This window comes from Hypanus sabinus, chromosome 14 (genome assembly GCF_030144855.1).
Source record: "Hypanus sabinus isolate sHypSab1 chromosome 14, sHypSab1.hap1, whole genome shotgun sequence".
Taxonomy (NCBI): Eukaryota; Metazoa; Chordata; class Chondrichthyes; order Myliobatiformes; family Dasyatidae; genus Hypanus; species Hypanus sabinus.
In genome coordinates, this window is record NC_082719.1 from 44,560,216 (window position 1) to 44,582,934 (window position 22,719).

Consider the following 22,719-nt stretch of genomic DNA (forward strand, 5'->3'; position numbering starts at 1 on the left):
ACAGACTATATGGTGCAGTTGGTTTACTTTGAGTTGGAGCAGGCTTTGTTCAAATTTTTTCCATAATTAGTGAAATCATACTGCTGGTTTAAAGTTTATGACTTGCTGCTCATGAATGATAATTGCCCTTGTTGTGAATAAATCCCACAGAAGCAGTGGCTGAGAGATAGAGTATAAAATAACTCTTTATTCAACTCAGCAGCTCTTCTGGAGCAAATCTATTTCTCTCCTCTCACAATGATGTATACTTTTAAAAAAAATCACAAAGACCACAATAAATGGTTACACTTTCGATGACTGTAATTACCTGCTTTAATGTTTTGAATATAGGCAGGTAACTTTGAATATTCAAAAGGGGTCTTACTAGTCTTACTGTGCAACTAGGTAATTTTAAATAGGTAATTCTCATTCATAGTGGTTGCACATCTCAAATAAAAGGACCTCTTTTGAATATTCAGATACCAGTAGCATGTCCAAAGGCTTCTGAGCACAAACTCCAGACACCCAAAATATGCCCCTTCTGTTGCAGTGTTGAGGGATGGCTCCCTGAATATAACTGTCCAAAATAAAAAAGACATGCCCTGAACTGTGCATTAGGTGGCATAACTATGCTTTTAACACTGTTAATACAAAAGTAACACGATCAAGTGTTCTGATGAAGGGTCTCAGCCTGAAACATCAATTGGCAGCTGGTTACTCTTTTCCTAGATGCTGCCAGGCCTCACGAGTTCCTCTAGCATTTTGTGGATTTTCTCCTATGTTGAATAACAGACAAGGGGTGATTTACTGTCGTGATTCCAATTGTTATAAGGATTTATCCCTTAGTAATAATGATCAGAGAGCACAGAGAGAATCTGTTTATCAATAAGTAATTTTTATTGTCTCAAATAAAAAGCAAGTGGGTTCACAAACTACTGACACTCCATGAACAGTCAATGAAGGTAAAAGGCAATATCCAAGATACACTGGCTAGGCATTCCTCATCATCCCACTCCAGTCTCCACATGACCCTCCACGTCTGCAATGGTTGGTCTCTGGAGAAATTTTTTTTATCAGTTGTAGCTCCTAACTCTTATAGTTCCTCATCAGTTCAAATTATACATTTCCATCCTATTGATATCAGTCCAGAGCCACAATCAGCATTATTCTATGGTCTCTAACAGCCATGTGCCTTTGTTCTTTTTAACTGGTTCAAACCAGGTGACCCCAGACACTTGAGTATTAATGAGATTACAGATTGCTTCTGCAAGCCTGTCACTTTACATAATAAATGCTACTCGTCGGAGAATGGTCTTGGGTTTCGTTGGGCATCTGCTGAAACTCCTTGTGTCCACATTCAATTGCTCTAATTTAGGCTACATCCACACTAGATCAGATAATTTTGAAAACGCCGATTTCAAGTAAAAACGATAGGCGTCCACACTATGCGTTTTTAAAAATATCTCTGTCCACATTGAAACAGATCTCGTTGAATCTCCTCCTCCTCCTCCTGCGCATTCGCAGGACACATCTACCAAAAACAAGTGACATGTCTGGTGTTGAATCTTGCTGTGAAAGACGGTGTGTGTTTGTTCAGTTACAGACTAGAAAAACTTAAATGACGGGCAGCTGTTGGCTCTTGTGCAGGAAGATTTTAAAGCAAAAAAAAAACTGAAGTGTATAGAGGCAACCAACAGGGAGTTCACAGACTGTATACCTGGCTGACAACGAACATTGAAAAACTGACTAACTCTGTTGCATTTAAATGTGTAAAACATGTCTGCATCAGTGTTATCTTGTAATTCCATACAATGTTACATTAGGCTGTTACACATCTATTGTCAGAGAAATACTTGCATTAATAGGTAAACGACCTTAATAAGAGCAAGGATAGAAAACAGGGCAAAGTGAGTACAGTATACTTAATCAGTAAGTTATGGGTCAAAGTATTTGGTGAGTATATTTCTAACTCTTCTGGCTTCAGTCTCGTTGCCGTCTGTTTTGAAATCGTTAGGTTGCGTTCAAGAAAACAATGAAATAGTGAGCTGCCATCTGACAGCGTTTTCAGAAGTCTCCGGTTACCCCGTCCACACTGATCTGCCCGAGCAGCGTTTTCAAAAATACCTACCCTGGAAAGCTCTGGTTTTGGGGGATGAAAATGCCATTTTAGTGTGGATGGAGGGTAAAAACGAAGAGAAAAAGCTTCGGTTACGGATTTATCCAGCGTAGTGTGGACGTAGCCTAAATTGTCCCAGAGCACGAAGTTCATCAAACACTTTACAAAATGGCAGATGCAAGGACAGTCTCACAAAATGGCCCCCTCCATTCCTGGATTCTTTCTAGACAACACAATCTAGAGCAGGGGTCGGCAACCTTTACCTCTGAAAGAGCCATATGGACCCATTTCCCACAGAAAAGAAAACACTGGGAGCCACAAAACCTGTTTCACATTTAAAATGAAATAACACTGCATACAACGGCCTTTATGCTATGTATAAACAAACTATAATGTGTTGCATTTATGAAATTGATGAACTCCTGCAGAGAAAACGAAATTACATTTCTGCATGCAACAAAAACATTTTGAACTCCGAAAAAAAGACGTTGGGTTGAAGGTTACTCCATAGTTAGCCTACCTTGGATCGAAGAATTAAAAGAAAGCGTGCACTGGCGGGTGTCAGGCATTGGCAGTGGTGATGTATATTAATAGCGATAAAAAAACACGTTGTAGCGGTGTGCTACACACTGCTAAAATAACAACACTGCAGTCAAAGATAACTTTATTCGAACTAAACAGCCTTGCTTTAAAGCCTCCCTCAATCCGCACCCCCCCCCCCCCCCCCCCCAGTGGGCACGGATGCTCCAAAAGACACGTACTCACAAACCCCCGTAGGCTATCTCCCTTAGCCGGAACGGTGGCTAATTGTGAGCCGGTTCGGATGTGCCAGGAAATGGGGTCGCCACTACGTTTTATTTAGATTGTACAAGATCACCATAATCTTCAAATTTCTAATTACATTTCAAAAACTAATAAACTAACATAAAATACATTTTAATTAAATACTCATCATTTATTTTCCAAAGCCACGGGGAGCTGCAGCACAGAGATGAAAGAGCCGCGGGTTGCCGACCCCTGATCTAGAGTAATAGATATAGCCAGGAAATAAGTTTCAGGCTAGAATTTAATCAGGGAATTTGGGGACGGGTAGAGGTAGGGTAAATGTATATAACAGTTATCAGATAGCTGGCAGTGAGCTATTATTTATCACTGTTATTTGATATGTGTGTTATATTTTAGAACTATCTTACCTATATTTGATATACCTTTAAAAGTGTGTATCCCCATTCAAACTGAAAACTGGAAGGTGATTAGCATCGACATACAATTGTGTCTCAAAATGTAGCTGCTGGCTACTTAAGAGATTGTGTTCTCAGTTTCCAACGTAAATTTCATTAGTGGTCCTCTGGCAGGAACCAGCAGCAGCGTACTCACCAGTACTATAACAGAAATATCCTGTAGGAATGCATTCACACTCGTAACATGGGATTCAGCAGGAAAAAGTTACGTATGTTTGTATGTATGTTTTGTTTGTCTAGCTAGCTAGTGACACTGTGTCGAGTAGGCTTTTCAGGCCACCCCAGCAACCCCTGTCCAACCCAATTAACCCAAACCTAATCGTGGGACAATTATCAGCGACAAATTAACCTACCCGCTATGTCTATGGACTGTGAGGGAAACCGGAACACCCAGAGATAACACGCATTCCATGGGGAAGACATACCGACGGCGCCAGAGTGAACTCTAAACTCTGGAATGAGTAGTTGGTAACATTGTAAGCATGTCATTTTAACTATGTCATAGCCATTTATTTCAAATTGTGTTACAAGTACTCCATTCATTATGGCCAGTAAGATTACAGAAATTTACCCTTATGGAATTAGGAAATTAGTACCCTAAAATTAGAGACATGGAGTAAAATTCACTCTAATATAATTTACACTTGGTGGCCATTTTATAAGGCACTTCCTGTGTATGGAATGGCTTTTTGATCCAATATTTTGAGCAGTCAATTAATGAACAGGCTGTCCGAGACAGGGTATTGTGCAGCGAAAAAGGATTAGTTCATAATGTCATGCAGAGCTCATTAGGGAAGAATTATCTTAAATTGATAGGCATTTTAGTACCTTCCTTGATGAATTACAGTGTGAGAATCTCAGCAGTTAATCTGAGTCAAATTTCTTTGAATTCAATTATTTGCTGCAAGTAATGCAGCTATGAATCTTACTGATTATATCTGTTGCAGTACTTACCTTATTTATTTACTAAACAAACAGCAAATTACTAGCTTGCTGTTAATACTTGATAATTATATATTTGTTGTTAAAAATCTGGTGTCAAGTTACCAGTTTTTGTTAAGTATAAGCAGTGCAATATAACTTGGAGGAAATCCTCTTTAAATGCAAGTACTGAATTGACACAAATGTATTAATGAAATAGTTATTCAAAATATTTTCATACTGTCAGGTACCTACTAGCACAAATCATTCAATGCGGAGCTGAAAGGGAATAAAAGTCTTTTTACTGCCCAATCAGTCAGGCATGTAAAGCATTCTAGCATTGAGTGTCCTTCAAGCACAGCTTATTTTGGCATGAGCATGTGATATAGGAAATTGTTTCAACATTTTTTGATTCCTTTGAAGCATGCACTTTGAATTGCTACTGACTTTGTATTAGTTTAGTTTCATTTGTTTGTATACAGTGGATTCCAGTTAATTGGGACACATCAGCTCCAATACATTTTGCCCCAATAAAGTGGCTGCCCAGATTAGGTTAAAAAAAAGACAAAACTGGATAACAAATTGTGTATTAAATGAAAGACAGAATAAATTAGAACACTACCAAATCTATTACAGTACTATAAAACTGTAAGTTCCTAATAGTTATTGACAGAGGAATTCATCCAGTGTATGCAGTAAACAAGATCATTGCAGGCGTCTTGTGCAGATAATAGACTGTATTCCTACAATTCAATTGACAATTGCATCCTCCAAATCTTCATTTTCATTGTAAAATTCAAGATGATTTTTGATACCTTCAAATTCTTGTGGTTCCTGTCTTGTTGAAGTATTGAAATGGTTTCATTTTCAATCCTAGCATTTCTAGCACCTGCTATGTGAAACCACAGTGAGCAAAACAGTTCGGAATTGTCTTACAGCTTATTTTTTGCAAACAATCTGTTGCAAAAATCATGGCCTTTGAACACAAACAAACTCGACTGACACAATTTTTTTTTGTAATTTATTTTTTATTGAAGTTCATCATCAAACAAACATTTCCATAAGATGTATTTCAGATATTGTACATATATATCATATAGTCATATATGCCACGAATCTCCACATCATATTTATCTGAGGTATACACTTATAGAAAAGAGAGAAAAGAAAGAACAAGCAAAAGGAGAAAACTATGTACAAGTAGGGAGTGATCTTTTTTTTTCCAATATATTCTATGAGGTGTTATGTAGTTAAATCATATTTCCCAGTATGAATCAAATTGTTCCAACTTATGGTTAACAGATGCTGTTATCTTCTCCATTTTGTAAATGTCCATTGTAATTTCCATTCATGCATTCAAGGTTGGGCTGTCCTGTGATAACCATTTCCTAGTCTTTTTACCAGCCATCAGCAGTATATTCATTAAATATTTATCTCTTTTCAACCATTCTTGAGGTATTTACCCAAAATATATGGTCTTACTTTCTAAGGGTATTTCACATTTAAAGATGTCTTGTAGGGCATTGTGTATCCCACTCCAAAAGTCTTTGATAACGGGGCATTCCCAGAAAATATAATGGTTTGCATTTTGATTTCCATAATTTCTCCAGCAAACAGGGAGGTTACTATCATAATGGGATTTCTGAGAGGGTGTAATAAAATATCTTATCAAGTTTTTCCATCCAAACTCCCTCCATTTCTGTGAACTGGTACATTTCCATTGATATCATATTGTCGTCCATTCTTCCTCAGATATACCTCCTTTCTTTTCCCATTTTGTTTTAATGTATGAAGTTGAATGTGTTTTAAGATGTGACAAACCCTTATACACGCTTGAAATGATTCCACTACTGTTATCTGAATTATATGCTTTTCTAAGTAACTCTATCAAACATGTTCTTGCCTTGGTTACATTTTTAACCGTCCTATTAACATGTTGTCGCATCTATAAATACCGATTTTAAAAGTCTTGTTTTTCTAATAAGTGTTGCTCTTTAAGCATTTCCAAACGGAACTGTGTTCATTCTTCCATAATATTGCAGAGAACTGTTATTCCTTTAGCTTTCCAGGCCTTAAATCTAGCATCCAGTTTATTCAGTGTAAAATCCAAGTTATGTGCACACCATTTAAGAATTGCAATGTCTCTCTCTAGTTTATATTCTTTTATAATAGTTTTCCATATTTTAAGAGTCCATTTCATCCATGGGTTAGGAATAGTATTTATGTACCTTTGTAGGTTGTTGTCAGCCAAAATTGCCTGTATGGGAATGGGAAGTACCCACTCCTCAATGTTTTTCCATTGAGCATCATATGATGGGTTGCACCAACATATCACAGCTCTCAACTGTGCTGCAAAATAATAATCTCTGAGAGAAAGTAGGCCCCATCCACCCCCCCACCTTTCCCTTGGCTAATTGCAAAGTTTAGAGATGAACTCTAGGTATTTTATCTTGTCAAATATATCTTGATAACATTTTGTCCCATTCATTGAATTGATTTTGATTAATCTCTATTGGTAGGGTCTGAAAGAGCTATAATAGTCTGGGCAGTATATTCATTTTAATAGATTCAATCCTTGAACTGAGACTAAAAAAAGGAATTAGGTTCCATCTTGTCATATCTTCCTTAATTTTTTTATATATAGGCTGATAATTGCATTCTGATAATTTTGCCAAATCTTTTGGCATAGTGTCAAGTCAAGTCAACTTTTATTGTCATTTCGACCATAACTGCTGGTACAGTGCATAGTAAAAATGAGACAGCGTTTTTCAGGACCATGGTTTACATGATACAGTACAAAAAACTAGACTGAACTATGTAATAAAAAAAACAGAGAAAGCTATACTACAGTCCTACACTGGACTGCATAAAGTGCACAAAACCAGTGCAGACATTATAATAAATAATAAATAGGACAGTAGGGCAAGGAGTCAGTCCAGGCTTTGGGTATTGAGGAGTCTGATAGCTTGGGGGAAGAAAGTGTTATATACTCTAGTCGTAAGAGCCCGAATGCTTCGGAGCCTTTTCCCAGATGGCAGGAGGGAGAAGAGATTGTATGAGGGGTGCATGGGGTCCTTTATAATGCTGTTTCCTTTGTGGGTGCAACATGTAGTGTAAATGTCCTTGATGGCGGGAAGAGAGACCTCGATTATCTTCTCAGCTGACCTTACTATCTGCTGCAAGGCCTTGCAATCTGAGATGGTGCAATTTCCGAACCAGGCAGTGATGCAGTTGCTCAGGACGCTCTCAATACAACCCCTGTAGAATGTGATGAGGATGGGTTGTGGGAGATGGACTTTCCTCAGCCTTTGCAAAAAGTAGAGACGCTGCTGGGCTTTCTTTGCTGTGGAGCTGGTGTTGAGGGACCAGGTGAGATTCTCCATCAGGTGAACACCAAGAAATGATGCCCAAATATTGGAAAGACTCTATTTGCCATGCCCAGGGATATCTACTTTCAATTTCACTTGGTGGGCTATAGTTATATGAAAGTAATTGGGTTTTATCTATGTTGATCTTGTATCATGATAATTGATCATATTGTTCAAAGGATTGCATCAATTTAAGTAAAAAGTATGTTGGTTGCCCTAGATAGATCAAAATGTCATCTGCGAATAGGCCAATTTATGCTCTGTCCCTTTAATGGTAATTGCCCTGATATCTTCATTTTGTCTGATGAATTGAGCTAATGGTTCCAGATATAATGCGAAGAGTAGCAACCCTGTCTCGTGCCCCTTTCTAGGGTAAAACTATTTTTTAAATATCTATTGATTTTAATCCTAGCAGTTGGGTTGTCATATAGTGCCTGTATAGTTTTAATAATTGTGTCATATGGATACCAAATCTATGTAAAACTCTGTAAAGAAAATTCCAATTAACTGAATCAAATGCCTTTCCAGCATCCATGCTTATCACTATTGCTTCAATTTTATTTTTTTGTATATGATCCATAATGTGAAGTGTCCTTCGTATATTGTCTTGTGTTTGGCGTTGTTGTATAAAACCTGTCTGATTGTTATGTATCAGTATGGGTAGAAACTCTTCTGATCATTTGGGCATGATGGAGGTAAATAATCTATAATCTACATTATTGGTCTAAATGACCCACATTCCATTTTATCCTTGCCTTCTTTCGGTATAGCTGAGATTATTGCTTCCTTCCAGCTGGGTGGCATTTGTGCCTTTTTTAGAGCCCAGTTCAGTGTGGGGAGTAAGACAGGAATTAACTCATTTTTAAATTCTTTGTACCACTCTGCCATATACCCATCTGATCCTGGTGACTTCCTTAATTTAAGCCTACTTCAAAGCCTCCACCATAGTCCCCGTTTCAAAGAAGTCTTCAGTGTCCTGCCTAAATGACTACTGTCCCGTTGCACTCACACCCATCATCATGAAGTGTTTTGAGAGGCTCGTCATGAGACTTATCAAGACCCTGCTGACCCCCTCATTGAACCCCCTGCAGTTTGCGTACTGTCCCAACTGCTCAACAGACGACGCCATTGCCATCACCCTCCACCCAGCCCGAGCCCACCTGGACAAGAAAGACACATAACGTTCGGATGCTGTTCATAGACTTCAGTTCAGCATTCAACACAATCGTCCCTCCGAAACTGGAAAGCTGAGCAGCATCTCTAACACCATCACACTGAGCACGGGGGGGGCCCGCCAGGGCTGTGTGCTTAGTCCACTGCTGTTTACTCTGCTGACCCACAATTGTGCTGCAACACACAGCTCGAACCACATCATCAAGTTCGCCGATGACACGACTGTGGTGGGTCTCATCAGCAAGAACAACGAGTCAGCTTACAGAGAGGAGGTGCAGCGACTAATGGACTGGTGCAGACCCAACAACCTGTCTCTGAATGTGAACAAAACGAAAGAGATGGATGTTGACTTCAGGAGGGCATGGAGCGACCACTCCCCGCTGAACATCGACGGCTTCTTGGTAGAGATTGTTAAGAGCAACAAATTTCTTGGTGTTCACCTGGGGGAGAATCTCACCTGGTCCATCAACACCAGCTCCATAGCAAAGAAAGCCCAGCAGCGTCTCTACTTTTTGCGAAGGCTGAGGGAAGTCCATCTCCCACCTCCCATCCTCATCACATTCTACAGGGATTGTATTAAGAGCATCCTGAGGAGCTGCATCATTGCCTGGTTCGGAAATTGCACCATCTTGGATCGCAAAATCCTGCAGCGGATAGTGAGGTCAGCTGAGAAGTTCATCGAGGTCTCTCTTCCCGCATTTACACTACACGCTGCAACCGCAAAGCAAACAGCATTATGAAGGACCCCATGCACCCCTCATACAAACTCTTCTCCCTCCTGCTATCTGGGAAAAGGCACCAAAGCATTCGGGCTCTCACAACTAGACTATGTAACAGTTTCTTCCCCCAAGCCATCATTAATTTGTTCCTTAAAGTAGGGATCATTGACTAGACTTGAATTTAGTTTCTGAATAGTATTCTTTGGTTGTAGGTCAAAATCAACAGATAAATATGTAGGTGTATGGTCACATCTATTGTCCCAATTCCACAGTTTGTTTTTGTCTTTTCCAAATGTTATGAAATAGTCTATTCTTGTAGATATAGAATGGGGTGGCAGATTAATGAGTATAATCCCTTCTGTTGGGGAGAAGGTCCCTCCATATATCAATTAGACCAATATCCTCAAAAAGTGTATTAACTCTCTTATGTAAGGATCTTGCTTCATACGTTTTTCTATTGGAAGAGTCTAACTTTGGTTGTAGTTGTAAATTTAAGTCTCCCCCACATATCAGGAGACCTTTTGTTTCCGTTACCGTAATATTAGTAATCTTCTGAAAGAAACTAATATCACTTCCGGGGGGTGCATATATATTCAATAGAGTAACTGAATTTCCATCTGTATTACCCCTTACCAGAATATATCTGCCCTCCTTATCTCCCATTTTGAATACTTTTTTCAAAATTTAGCTTGCTTGAGATAAGAATAACAACTCCTCTCCTATGTCCTGATTTATAGGAGAAAAACAAATTAGTGAAACCCATTCTCTTTAGTTTTCCATGCTCATTATCACTTAAGTGAGTTCAACTGACACTATTTAAAAACTGATTGCTTGAAGCTGGGCCACACAAGTTTGCATGACTGATGCTTGTTAGATCTTGTTTGGCAATGGACTCCTGCCCTAATTAAGCAGCACCATGTCCCAAATAAACAAAGGAACTCCTGACAAATTTTTTGATTCGTTTTTGTTCTATAAGAGTTGATCCACATAAGCAGCTGCTCTAATTAACCAATGGCCCAATTAAACAGAATCCACTATATTATTGTTGTAAGCAACGATTATCCTGAATTCGCAACATATTAAAACCAATGCAATAGTTGTTCATCCATTCATACCTAAAAATAATAATATTAGACTGCATCAATTTTTTTTGTATGTTTTTGGAAAAGAAACGTCTTAAGTTGGGCAAATGAGGTTGAAATGAAAAGCAAAGTGCATAAATTAAGGTGAAGGAATAATTATTCTAGATCAGTTCTTGTGATTTTTGGACAGAGCTACCAAGTTTGATGAAAAGTAGAACAAAAAATTGTGATGTATTATAACTAGCGAGGGAATGGATGTGGTCCAAGTGTTTAGTGGGCTAGTGTCTTCAAATTGTTATAAGCACGATTTTTTTAAAAGTTAAGAGTATATGATAACTTATTGAATCATTTTTAGTGTGTTATATATGTATAATGATATTGCCAAGTTTTTAAGATATTTTAATATGTGGTAATCTGTTTCAAAAATATATGTACTTTAGTTTATTTTGTCACCAACCTTTTGATCTTTTTACTTGTTTCATAAAGGCTTTTAAATACAATTATAAAGTTGCATTTCGTGAGCCAAATACTTGGTGGAAGTTTAAACCACGGGAGCTTGAACGGTAAGGTTACTTATTTCCTCTGTCATTGTCATGTGTGGCTACTGCAACACTGTTTAATTTGCTCATGATCTATTTTCTTGATGGAAAGTATATTACTTGTCATGTGATCTGAATGTCCAAATTAGAGCAGGAAGAGGCCACTTTGTCTCCAAGTCTCCTCATCATTCAGTTGGATTATGGGTGATCCTATTCTAATATCAATTTTGCATTCCAGTCTGCCTGCAATTTAAAATTTTATACCTTTGCTTTCAAGAAATCTATCTACTCTGCCTCAAAATTATTTAGTGATGTTGTTCTTTGAGGAAGGAAGTTACTAAGAATCACAAAATTTGAAAAAAATTGCCACACCTCTGCTCTGTGTGGGCATCTGTTTATTATTGAATGGTGATACCAAGTTCTTGATTGTTTCCATATTCCTCTTGCCCATGACCTTGTATGTTTTAATCAAATCATCTCTCACTCTTCTAAAACTTACATAGATACAAGCCTAGTCTGTCTAATAATCTTTCATTATAAAGCAAACTACCCACTCCAGATATTAGTCTGGTTATTCTGTTTGGAACTGCTTCCGGAACATTAATACCTTTCCTTAAGTAGACCAATCATGCTTATGACAATTTGAAGACACTATGCCCACTAAGCACTTGGTACCTAGTATTCCAATTGCTGTCTTACAAAGCCCTTTCAAACCATAAGATTAAAAAAACATTTAGAACATAGAAAATGGAACAGTACAGCACTGGGCTGGCCATTCAGCCTATAATATTCTACAGTGTTGTTTCTAATTTATACTAAATGTCTATCTCCTGTATGGCCTCTTCAGTTTACACCTTTGTGTCAGCTAGTGTTTTATACACACCAGTTTGATACTTGCTGCTCCTTGAGCTCTTGTTGTCTACAATGACACTTGTGTGGCACCTTATTAAATGCCTTAACATACACAACTTAAATAAAATACATCCACCTGTCCGTCTATGTTATATATGTTGTACCTTTAAAGATTTCCACTTATTTGGTCAAATGTAATATTCACTGACCCGTCTTCATGTCTCCTGATAATCTTGAATATTTCTGTTAATCCAAAACATATGTTTGTAAAATATAATGATTAGGTTGGGAAACGGTGATGCATATCGCCATTTATGTGGCAGCTTTAGGGTGAATATGGGGAGAAGTTCTGTTTATATAAATAATAGTTTAACATTCATTTGAACCAAAAGACTTACCTTGAACTGACTTGTGAAAATATGTCACATTTGATGGTGCAGAGCTTTATTAAAACATGTTGTAAATCTTGGAGCTGGATACCTACATCTGTCTGCCTATAGCAAGATTTCTAACAACTAATCTGTGCAGACTATTATAAAATGCATGTCTTAGCACTTAAGCAATGTCCATATCAGAGGAACATATGCAGTACTTAACTTCAATCCTAGCAAAGGTATTTTTGAGATCTATTTTTTACTTCGGGTACGGAAAAAAGTTTAGAGGGTTTCCAAAAGCTTGTAGATTTACAAAACAAGTCAAATTGCCCAATGGCCTGTTCCTCGACCATTTGCTCTGGCAGAGCAATCCAAGATCAAATTTTAATTTATGAAATTAATTTGCTCACAACCTTTACCCTTGCATTCTTAGTTTTGGTTAACCATTTTTCATGGACTTCCTAACTGGACAAAATATTCATTTTGCCTAAAGCCATTTTATTTTATAAATCCTCTATTAAATCTAGCCCTCTTTATTCCAAATGAAATGAAAACAGAGTATTTCCTATAATGTCACTTTTCTCTGGAATCAGTGTGATGATATCCTACGGTATTTTAAAATGCTTTCTTTAAGTGTTTAAACTACTTGTTTGTTTAAAATCATCATAATTAATTCTTTAGTTATTGTAGCTCTTTATTCATTGTATTTAAAGTAGCTTTGGCTTTTTAAAAATTATTTTATTTATCTGCATTTGAACTCCATAAATCTGTGTTCATATTTAGTGAAAATGTTTTGTTTTGCATTGTGATAATCATAAATGCCAGTTATAGGGTGTTGAATGCTGACACAAGTAACCACTTCTGCCATAAATACATTTGGTTTGTTCCTGAATTGTCCAGGACTGAAAAAGATAGAAGTTTAATAGGTTCTGGCATTTCCACCAAAATTTGTCATATCTCATGCTGCTGGTGATGCATTAAATCAGCTACTAAATATGCCACTTCTGATTTATGTATTCACTGTCATTTCAGCTTGTTATACTCTTAATTTTAGCAGCAGCAGTAGCAGAATAATAAAGTATTGGAAAAAAGCACTCAGGTGCTGTGCAAAAGTAAAATACAGTGAAAATACTCAGCAGGACAGGTCACGTGTAAATAGAAAGAAGCAGTTTGCTCTTTAGGACTGTGAGCTTCCATTAAATGTTGTGATGAAATCGCTAAAGCCTTCCTTGCATTTCTGTGCTGATTAAAATCTATCAGCTTAATTTATTGGAATCTGGCTTTATCTTATATTTCAAAATTATCTGTTTTCTCCATAGACGGAATGTTCATGGTGTGTCAAAAGAGAAAATTAAAACAATTTTAGATCATTATGAGCGTAATGTAACAATTAACACAGTGATGGCTTCATCACAACCTACCTTCCCAGAAAATAAAGCCATAGAGCTGTATCCTGCTGAAGATGCAGAAACTGGGTGAGTGTCCTAATATAAAATTTTTGTTACGGTACGTAAGTGTAGTGTGTAGGCCTCCATTAGTCTCGATAGACCATGGATTTGCACCTTGGAAAGTTTCCAGGGCACAAACCTGGGCAAGTTTTTTTTTAATGGAAGACCGGCAGTTGCCCAAACAGCAGTCTTCTCTCTCCATGTCACCAGTGTTGTCCAAGGGAAGGGCTTGGCACAGGTGTCGTTGCAGAGCAATGTCACAAACCTGAGGCTCGAACTAGTGACTTTCAGATAACTAGATGAACGCCTTAACCACTTGGCCATGCACCAGCACAGTAAGTATGAGTCATTTGAATGGGGATTGTAAGATTGGGAAGATGATTAAGATAAATTGTATTTAAAATAATCGCTTATACTTTGAAGTTTTAAAATCTGTAAAATTGTGTTGGTGATTTTTTTTAGTTTTACTTCAACAGTTTTTAATACTGTGCATAATAAAGGTCCCCTTTATTTAAGTGGATATACAGGAATTGGAAGCAATCCAACAGAGATTTACGAGGCTAATTTTGAGATGAGTGATTGTCCTATCATGGGTGATTAAAGAATTTGCCTCTGTATTCTTTGTGGTTTGGGAAAATGTGGGGTGATCATTTTGAAACATTTTATTGGTGATTGTTGATAACGGTTGGGCAGTCAATATTATCTACATGGACTTTAAGGACTTTGACAAGGTTCCTCCAGGTCAGCTAATCTAGGAAATTGAGATACATGGGATTCATACTGATTTGGTAGATTAGATTCAAAATTGGCTTGGCCATAGAAGACAGAGTGTGGTGGTGGATTGCTTTTATTCTGGCAGGAGTTCTGATCAGTCCTGGGACCTTTGTTGTTTGTAATACAATTTATGTATTCACTGTCATTTTATCCTGTTTTACTCTCAGTTTTCATATCAGAATGATAAAGGAAGAGCAATCCAGCTCCATGTTTATTTTATAATAAGATATTTATGATTTTTATTTGTTTCATGTAGTGCAATAAGTGGAGCAGTAGGACAAGCAACCTCTCCACACCGTCAATGTTCTGCCAGTTCACCGATTCCAGTTGTAAATTGTCCAGAAGATTTATCAGCAATCAAAACAGATATAGCATCAACTGATAACTTACAACAATGTTTAGAGTCATCTGCAGATTTTCTCAGTGAAAGTAGACAATGTGATGAGACTGGACACAAACCTGATAATGGTGCAAAATATTCAATATTTATAAGTGCTGATAATGTACAAAACACAGATCAGACATCTGGATCAGATACTAGCAATTATAATTTCTCATCTCATTCTGAAACAGAAGACAAGAAAAGGGAACTAACAGTAGCAAGTGTTGAATCTGAGACTGAGATAACAGAAAGTATCAGCCAATGTGGTGCTGATGGTTTAGCACCTGATAATTTTCCAACTGCGTTTAGTACATCATTTGGTCAAGAAATCAGAAAGGAAAAATGGCAGAGTGCTGAGAGTACAAATAATGAAAGAGTAGGAAAACAAAAACTGTCATTTAAAGGGGACTTCTTAGGAGGGGACCCCTCAGGACATGCTAAGGATGAATCAAATGTTCTGGAACAGTCCAGCAATGTTGAATCCACATCTTTGAACTTTGTTGGAGATTGGCCAGTTATAGAAATACTGAAACCTCAAGATCAAAGAAAAAGACGAATCAGGAAGGCATCAGAACTAACTAACACAAATAAGGACAACGTAAATCAGTCTAGTAATTTGGAATTTGTCAATCCAAATGATTCATTAAAAAATACTACTCTTAGCTTATCTGAGCAGGAGAATGTAGAACCCTCAAATGAAGCAAATGATTCACAGGTTTCAGTTGATTGTTTTGATGATGAAGATATAGTGTCTTCAGCGATTGAGAACTTTACTCTGGAAAGCAGTCATGAAAATAGTGAAGACCTTAAAGGTCCAGAAACTTCTGAACAGCAAATTTCAGAAGCTACATCTGAAAAGCACACGAATAAAGTATCTTGTCCAAATAGAACAATGGGAAAAGAATGCAAATTGACATTAACATTCACTAGTAACAGCCCCATCTTGGAAGAATTTCCTGAGCCTATGCCATTAAATTCTGATCAAGTGGAAGACACTGCTCCAGAGAAGTCAACACAAACAAATTCAACTCAAACAACAACTGATGATTTTGCTATGTTGTGGAAAATTGAGAAAGAAAGTGATAATTTTGTTGAATTTAAAATATTGACAGGTACTTTAAATGGAATTAAACCAACTGACTTGGATGCAATACCAAAATTCATAAATACTAATGTGTCAGTGCCCTACAGGGTGATGCATGACAAAAGCACATATGTAGATGAAAGTGACTTTGTGAGTCATGAAGAAAACCTTCAGATACTCAGTGACTGTTTTAAAGGTATTCCCTTTGATGATTTGAATGATTTATATGAGAAATGCAACAGAGATGTTGAATGGACAACCAATTTATTGCTTGATTCTGGTGTGAAGCTTTCAAATGAAAGTCCAGTGAATAATCAGTCAGGTTTAGACCATGACCTTACTAGCAGCAGTGGGCCACAAAAGAACGAAGTAGCTCAAACAGAGAAAATAGATTTAAGTGAAGAGTCACATCACAGATCAGCATACAAAGCAAATCAATTGTCCATTTCCACTAAGAAGGTTACAGATGTACCTCGTCAGTCAGCACAGACGAATACAGAAAATGATGCTATAGAATGTGTACAGTCTTGCCTTGACCTTGAAACTGTGAACCCATTATCTGACAATACCAGTGAACCTGTTCTAGATGAAGAATTGAAAAGTAAAAATGATATATTAAGCAATTCCAAACTTGACTGTGAACAGTTTATCAATTCTGGTAAGGAACATAATGTAGGGGAGAAACAGATTGAATCAATGTTAGAGAATATGGTAAACAATGAAGTTATGTGCATGAAAAGTGCCGAAGGTGAGGTATTAGTGACGTCAGTTGGAAACAATATAAAGGAAACAAACACCATTTCTGAATATACAGATTCTATAATGTCAACACCAGAAGTTAATACACATGCAAATAGTGTGATAGAAAATCAGTCCAGCTCTGAAATAGGAAAAATCTCCATACAAAAGGAAAATGGAAAGGAAGTGAAGACCATTGAAGATGGAAATATGAATCAGGATGGTTTATGGATGTACTCTGATCCAATGCAGATTCAATCTTTAGAATTGAGTTTGCCGCCAGAGTTGGCAATTCAGCTTAATGACCTGTTTGGACCAGTGGGTCTTGATCCAGGTAGGTGAGGTTTTTATTCTATATTGAATCAACTAATTAATATTTTTTTGACAATTAAAAGTTAGAAAATATAATAGGAAGTGCCATGTGTGATAGTAGATATCATCTTTGGTCATACTGTTTCTAAGATTGCTGAGCCATACTGAAAAATATTCCCTTAAAATTAATATTTGAAAAATCAGTTTATTGGGCAGTATTATGTTATGTTTTATTTCAGTCTATTTATAGTTCAATTTGTCTATTTTCTCAAAGGTCTAAAACTGGTGGTATTTTTGAGCAAATATTAGTTACTATGAAAATATTATTTAAAAAGAGAATTTTCAAATTTCCAAGAAGATTCATGTTTTAAATATTTAATTTTTGTGATGAAATTATATGATTCAGTCCATAAATCCCATTGAAGTAAATTCTTTTCTGGTAATTCTGTAGGATTTCCATTTTAACTCCCTTTTTCTATCCCTTTTTGTCCAAAAACTTAGCTGTTGATGTCCCACTTTGGAATGCTGTTAATACTCCTTCCTGAAGGATAGTGTTTTGTTGCACTCTGTATGTGACTGAATTCTGCAGCATTTATTTTACTATCTCACTTTTCCCTGGAGACTTTGCCTAAACTATATATTTTTTATATGTTAAATATTATTTATAATTTGATATTTATGTTTTTATACATCGTGTATAATATGATATTTTAAACAAATAGATTAATTGCTGCATTTAAATAAATTTCAAGTCTGGCATATCATGAAACAACCTGGTCACTGTTAGTCACGAAGTATTGAACAGTACTCATTGGCACACTTCCTGGAAAAATCTGTGAATTCCAGAAAATTTCTCAAAGATTTTCTTTGAAATAAATGAGAAAATACCTAATGTTGCATTTATTATGCCCAACTTGTTCAACAATGTACACTCATTAAATTGTTTAACCCTTTTATTCAACTATGACCATTACTGCTTCGTAGATTCTTTGACTCCAGAAGAATGTGTTGTACAAATAGATATGAACTTGGCAAAAATTATTCATCAGAAATGGAAGGAGACCATATTGGTTAGTATAACTTTTGCTTAATATATATTCTTATTTGGAGTCCAGGCTTGGCTTGGGAAACCATTAATGCTTTAATTATTCTGGTGATCAGTATTTCCATATATTTTGAGTGAATAGTCTAATTTGAAAAGGTGATTTGGGTTTGAATCCATTTTGATTTAGATTGTATTTTATTTGTATAAGAATTGACAAATGTTATTTATAAATTTTAAAAATATTTTTAACAATATTGGACATGTTCTGACAACAGCCTTTTAAAATGTACAATATAAATTGAAAAATAATTTTTAATCTAATGTAAGTTCACTTTTGTTGATGAGCATTTTGAGAGAATTCAGTATTGTTGCAATGCCTTGCAGCTTATTATGGCCAAAGAAGAAAAATTATAAGCCTTTGAAAATAAGTTGAAATAATTTGTGAAAATGAATGATCAGGCGATAAAACACTGTGCAGCACAGTGAAAGCACAACTTCTCATTATTTTAGCCATATTGTGGCTTAATTAGTAATCTGATTGGCAAAGGAGCTTAATTAAAGTTGTCCACAATGTTTTAGTGGTTTTTCAAGCACAGACTTCTATTTTTCCAAGTCATTGTTCAGGTACAACTGAAAACAGAGAGGTTTTAGATGCCCCCCCCCCCCCCCCCCCCCCACCTGACTATTCTGTTGGCGAATGTACAGTCTCTGGAAAATAAAACTGAAGATCTCTGAGCAAGTTTAAAGCTGTGTACTTTGCTTTATGGAAACATAATTCACCAGTGCCATTTCAGATGCTGTGCTGCAGCCCTATGGCTTCACCATTCTCTGCAAAGACAGGACAGCTCAGTCTTTTATAGGTAGAGGAGGTGGATTATCCAATGTGATGAACTCATCGTATGATGCACAGACGTAGCAGTTCTGTTTCAGTCCTGTTCAGTAGACCTGGAAAAGGCAGTCAGTTGTATTCATTTTATCTGGCAAGGGAGTTTTCCACCATCATCCTGGTAGCAGTGTACATTCCACCTCAGGCCAATGTCAGACAGACTCTGAAGGAGCTGAGCGCTGTGATCAGCAATCACAAAACAGCACATCCAGATGCCTTCCCTCTCATTGTGGGGTGATCTCAACCAGGCCAGCTTGTACAATAGCCATCAACATATCACCTGTGGATCTAGAGAAGCCAACACACTTGACCACTGTTATTTCAGCATTAAGAATGCTTACCATCCCACTGCACACTCACACTTTGGAAAGTCCGATCACTTGGCTGGATTTATATAGGCAGAGACTAAACACCACAGCACGAGTAATGAGGGCCAAGAAGGTAAAGTTAGGGAGCTGGAGGAGTATGTACAGGATTGCCTTGAGTAGGTGGACTGGACAATATTCAGGGACTCTGAGGTCTACTGAGGGCTTAATCTGTGGCATTCAAGACAAGTGATCCAGAACTGTACAAAGAAGTAGGACTTATGGAAGGCTATTTAAAAGCAAAAAACAATTCTGGTTGAAATTAGAGGTGGGACCAGATGCACATGAGCTCTGGCAGAGCTTGTAGGCCATTACATCCTATAAGGCAAAACCTAACATCATGAATGGATGTGATCCTTCACTCACAGATGAACTCAATGCTTTTTATGCATGCTTTGAAAGGGAAAATAAAGCTCCACCTGTGCTAATTCCTGCAGAATCTGGTGACTCTGTGATCTGTCTCAGTGGCATCTTTGAAGAGGGTGAACCCTTGCAAGGTGTCAGGCCCTAATGGTGTATCTTTGGTTGGCACAGATTTTCAATGCCCTTAATTGGTGGGAAGGGGTGTTCAAGAACATCTTCAACCTCTCACTGCTGTAGTCTGCACATGCTTCAAAAGTGTGCCAATCTAAGTTCAAAGTTCTAAGTAAATTTATTATCGAAGTACATACATGTCACTATATACAAAACCAAGATTCAGTGTCTTGCAGGCATACTCAATAAATCTATAGAATAATAACTTTAACAGAATCAATGAAAGACTGCACCAACTTGGGCATTCAACCAGTGTGCAAAAGACAACAAACTATGCAAATACAAAAACAAATAAATAATAATAAACAAACAAACAAACAATAAATATCAAGAACATGAGATGAAGAGTCCTTGAAAGTGAGTCCATAATTTCTGGGAACATTTCAGTGATGGGGGCAAATGAAGTTCAATGAAATTATTCCCTTTCGTTCAAGAGCCTGATGGTTGAGGGGAAATAACAATTACTTAGTGTGGTGGCCTGAGTGGTGGGGACCCTGATGATGGATGCTGCTTTTTTGTGACAGCATTTTGTGTAGATGAGCCCTATGGTGGGGAGGGCTTTACCTGTGATGAACTGGGCCATATCCACTACTTTTTGTAGGATTTTTCATTCGAGGGCATTCCTGTTCCCATACCAGTTTGTGATGCAGCTAGTCAAGGTACTTTCACTACACATCTATACAGGTTTGTCAAAGTTTTAGATGCCATGACGAATCTTCGCAAACTTCTAAGGAAGCAGAGAAGCTGCCATGCTTTCTTTGTAATTGCACTGTCATGTTGGGCCCAGTACAGGTCATCCAAAATAATAACACTGAGGAATTAAAGCTTGCTGACCCTCTCCATTTTTGATCCTCCGGTGAGGACTGATTCATGGATCTCTGATTTCCTTCTCCTGAGGTCAATAATTAGCTCCTTAGTCTTGCTGACAGTGAGTGAGAAGTTGTTATTATAGCTCTATTCAGCCAGATTTTCAATCTCTCTCCTATGTGCTGGGTGAATTGCCTCAATGACTATTGCCCGGTTACACTCACATCTCCAGTGATGAAGTGCGTTGAGAGGTTGGTCCAGAATCAGCTCCTGCCTAAGCAAGGACTAGACCCCCCCCGCAATTTGTCTTTCACCACAATAGGTCTACAGTAGATGCAATTTCATCGGTGCTCCATTTGGCCTTGGATCACCTGAACAATTGCAAAACCTATGTCAGACTGCTCTTTATTGATTACTGCTCAGTGTTCAATACCATTATACCCTCAGTTCTAATCAACAAGCTCCAAACCCTAGGCTTCTGTACCTCCCTCTGCAACTGAATCCTTGACTTCCTCACCAGGAGACCACAGTCAGTGCAAATTGGAAATACGTCTCCTCCTCGCTAACAAATAAAACTGGTGCAACGACAAATCAAGGATGTGTATTTAGTCCACTGCTCTACTTTCTCTAACCCACAGCTCAAACAGCATCTATAAATTTGCTAATGACGCAATTATTGTTGGTAGAATTTCAGATGACGAGGAGGAGGCCTACAGGAGCAAGATAGGTCAATTGGCTGACTGGTGTTGCAACAACAACCTTGCAGTCAACGTCGGTAAGACCAAGGAATCAATTGTGTACTTCAGGAAGAGGAAGTTGAGGGAGCACACAACAGTCCTCATTGAGGGTCAGCAGTGAAAAGGGTGAGCAGTTACGAGTTCCTGGGTATCAACATCTCTGTAGATCTATCCTGAGTCCAACATAATGATGCAATTACAAAGAAAGCATGACAGCAGCTATATTTCATCAGGCGTTTGAGAAGACATGGTACATCACCAAAGACACTTGCAAATTTCTACATTTTTCCGGGGAGAGCATTTTAATTAATCCATCTGTGTTTGATAGAGGAACCACTGCACAGGATCAGAAAAAGCTGTAGAAAATTGTAAGCATAGCCAGCTCGGTCATGGGCAGTAGCCTCCCTAGCATCAAAGACACCTTTAAAAGGTAATGCCTCAAGAAGGCAGCTGCTATCACTAAGGACTTCTGTCTCCTAGGACATGCCTTTTTCTCATGGCTACCATCAAGGAGGAGGTACGGGAGCCTGAAGACATACACTCAATGTTTCAGGAACAGCTTCTTCTCTAGTGAGGTAGTGAGGATAATGAACCCATGAACACTACCTCACTATTTGTAAAATCTCTTTTTGCACTATTTACTTAATTTAAATTTATATATATAAATACTTCTTACTGTACTTTGTTTTTAAAAAATTATGTATTGCAACGTACTGCTGCCGCAAAACAGCAAATCTCACAACATTGTGTATGCTGGTGATAATAAACCTGATTCTGATTCTGCCTTTATCCTGCATAAAACCTACCTTTTTAAAACATTTGGGCTTCTGGCTCTTGTGTCCCCTTTTGTAGTTCCCCATCAGTTTTTATTTATTAACATTTTTATGGGAATGATTTGGGAATTTTTACTTCTGGTTAATGGTAAATTGGTTTATTTTACTGTCTTTTGAACTGAGGTACAGTGAAAAAGCCTGTTTCACATACTGTACATGCAGGTTATTTTAGTACGATGTAATATTGAGGTAGTACAAGGGAAAACAATAACAAAATGCAGAATAAATTGTTACAGTTACTAAGAAAGTGCATTACAGGTAAACAATAAAGTACCAGATCATAACGAGCTAGATTTTGAGGTCAAGAGTCTATCTTAATCATACAAGGGAACAATTCAATAGATTTTTATTGGTGGGATAGAAGTTGTCCTTGATCCTGGTTGGTATATGCTTTCTGGCTTTTGTATCTT

General features: G+C 37.5%; 1 protein-coding gene across 1 annotated transcript in view; it reads left to right on the forward strand.

Annotated features, from left to right (window-relative positions):
• n4bp2 (NEDD4 binding protein 2) overlaps window positions 1-22,719 on the forward strand; it is a 71,749-nt gene that overhangs the window by 19,038 nt on the left and 29,992 nt on the right. Inside the window, exons 5-8 of the mRNA XM_059989068.1 lie at window positions 11,086-11,162; window positions 13,684-13,839; window positions 14,843-17,124; window positions 18,087-18,172. Of these exons, the coding sequence (XP_059845051.1) occupies window positions 11,086-11,162; window positions 13,684-13,839; window positions 14,843-17,124; window positions 18,087-18,172 (2,601 nt within the window). The remainder of the gene's footprint in view (window positions 1-11,085; window positions 11,163-13,683; window positions 13,840-14,842; window positions 17,125-18,086; window positions 18,173-22,719) is intronic.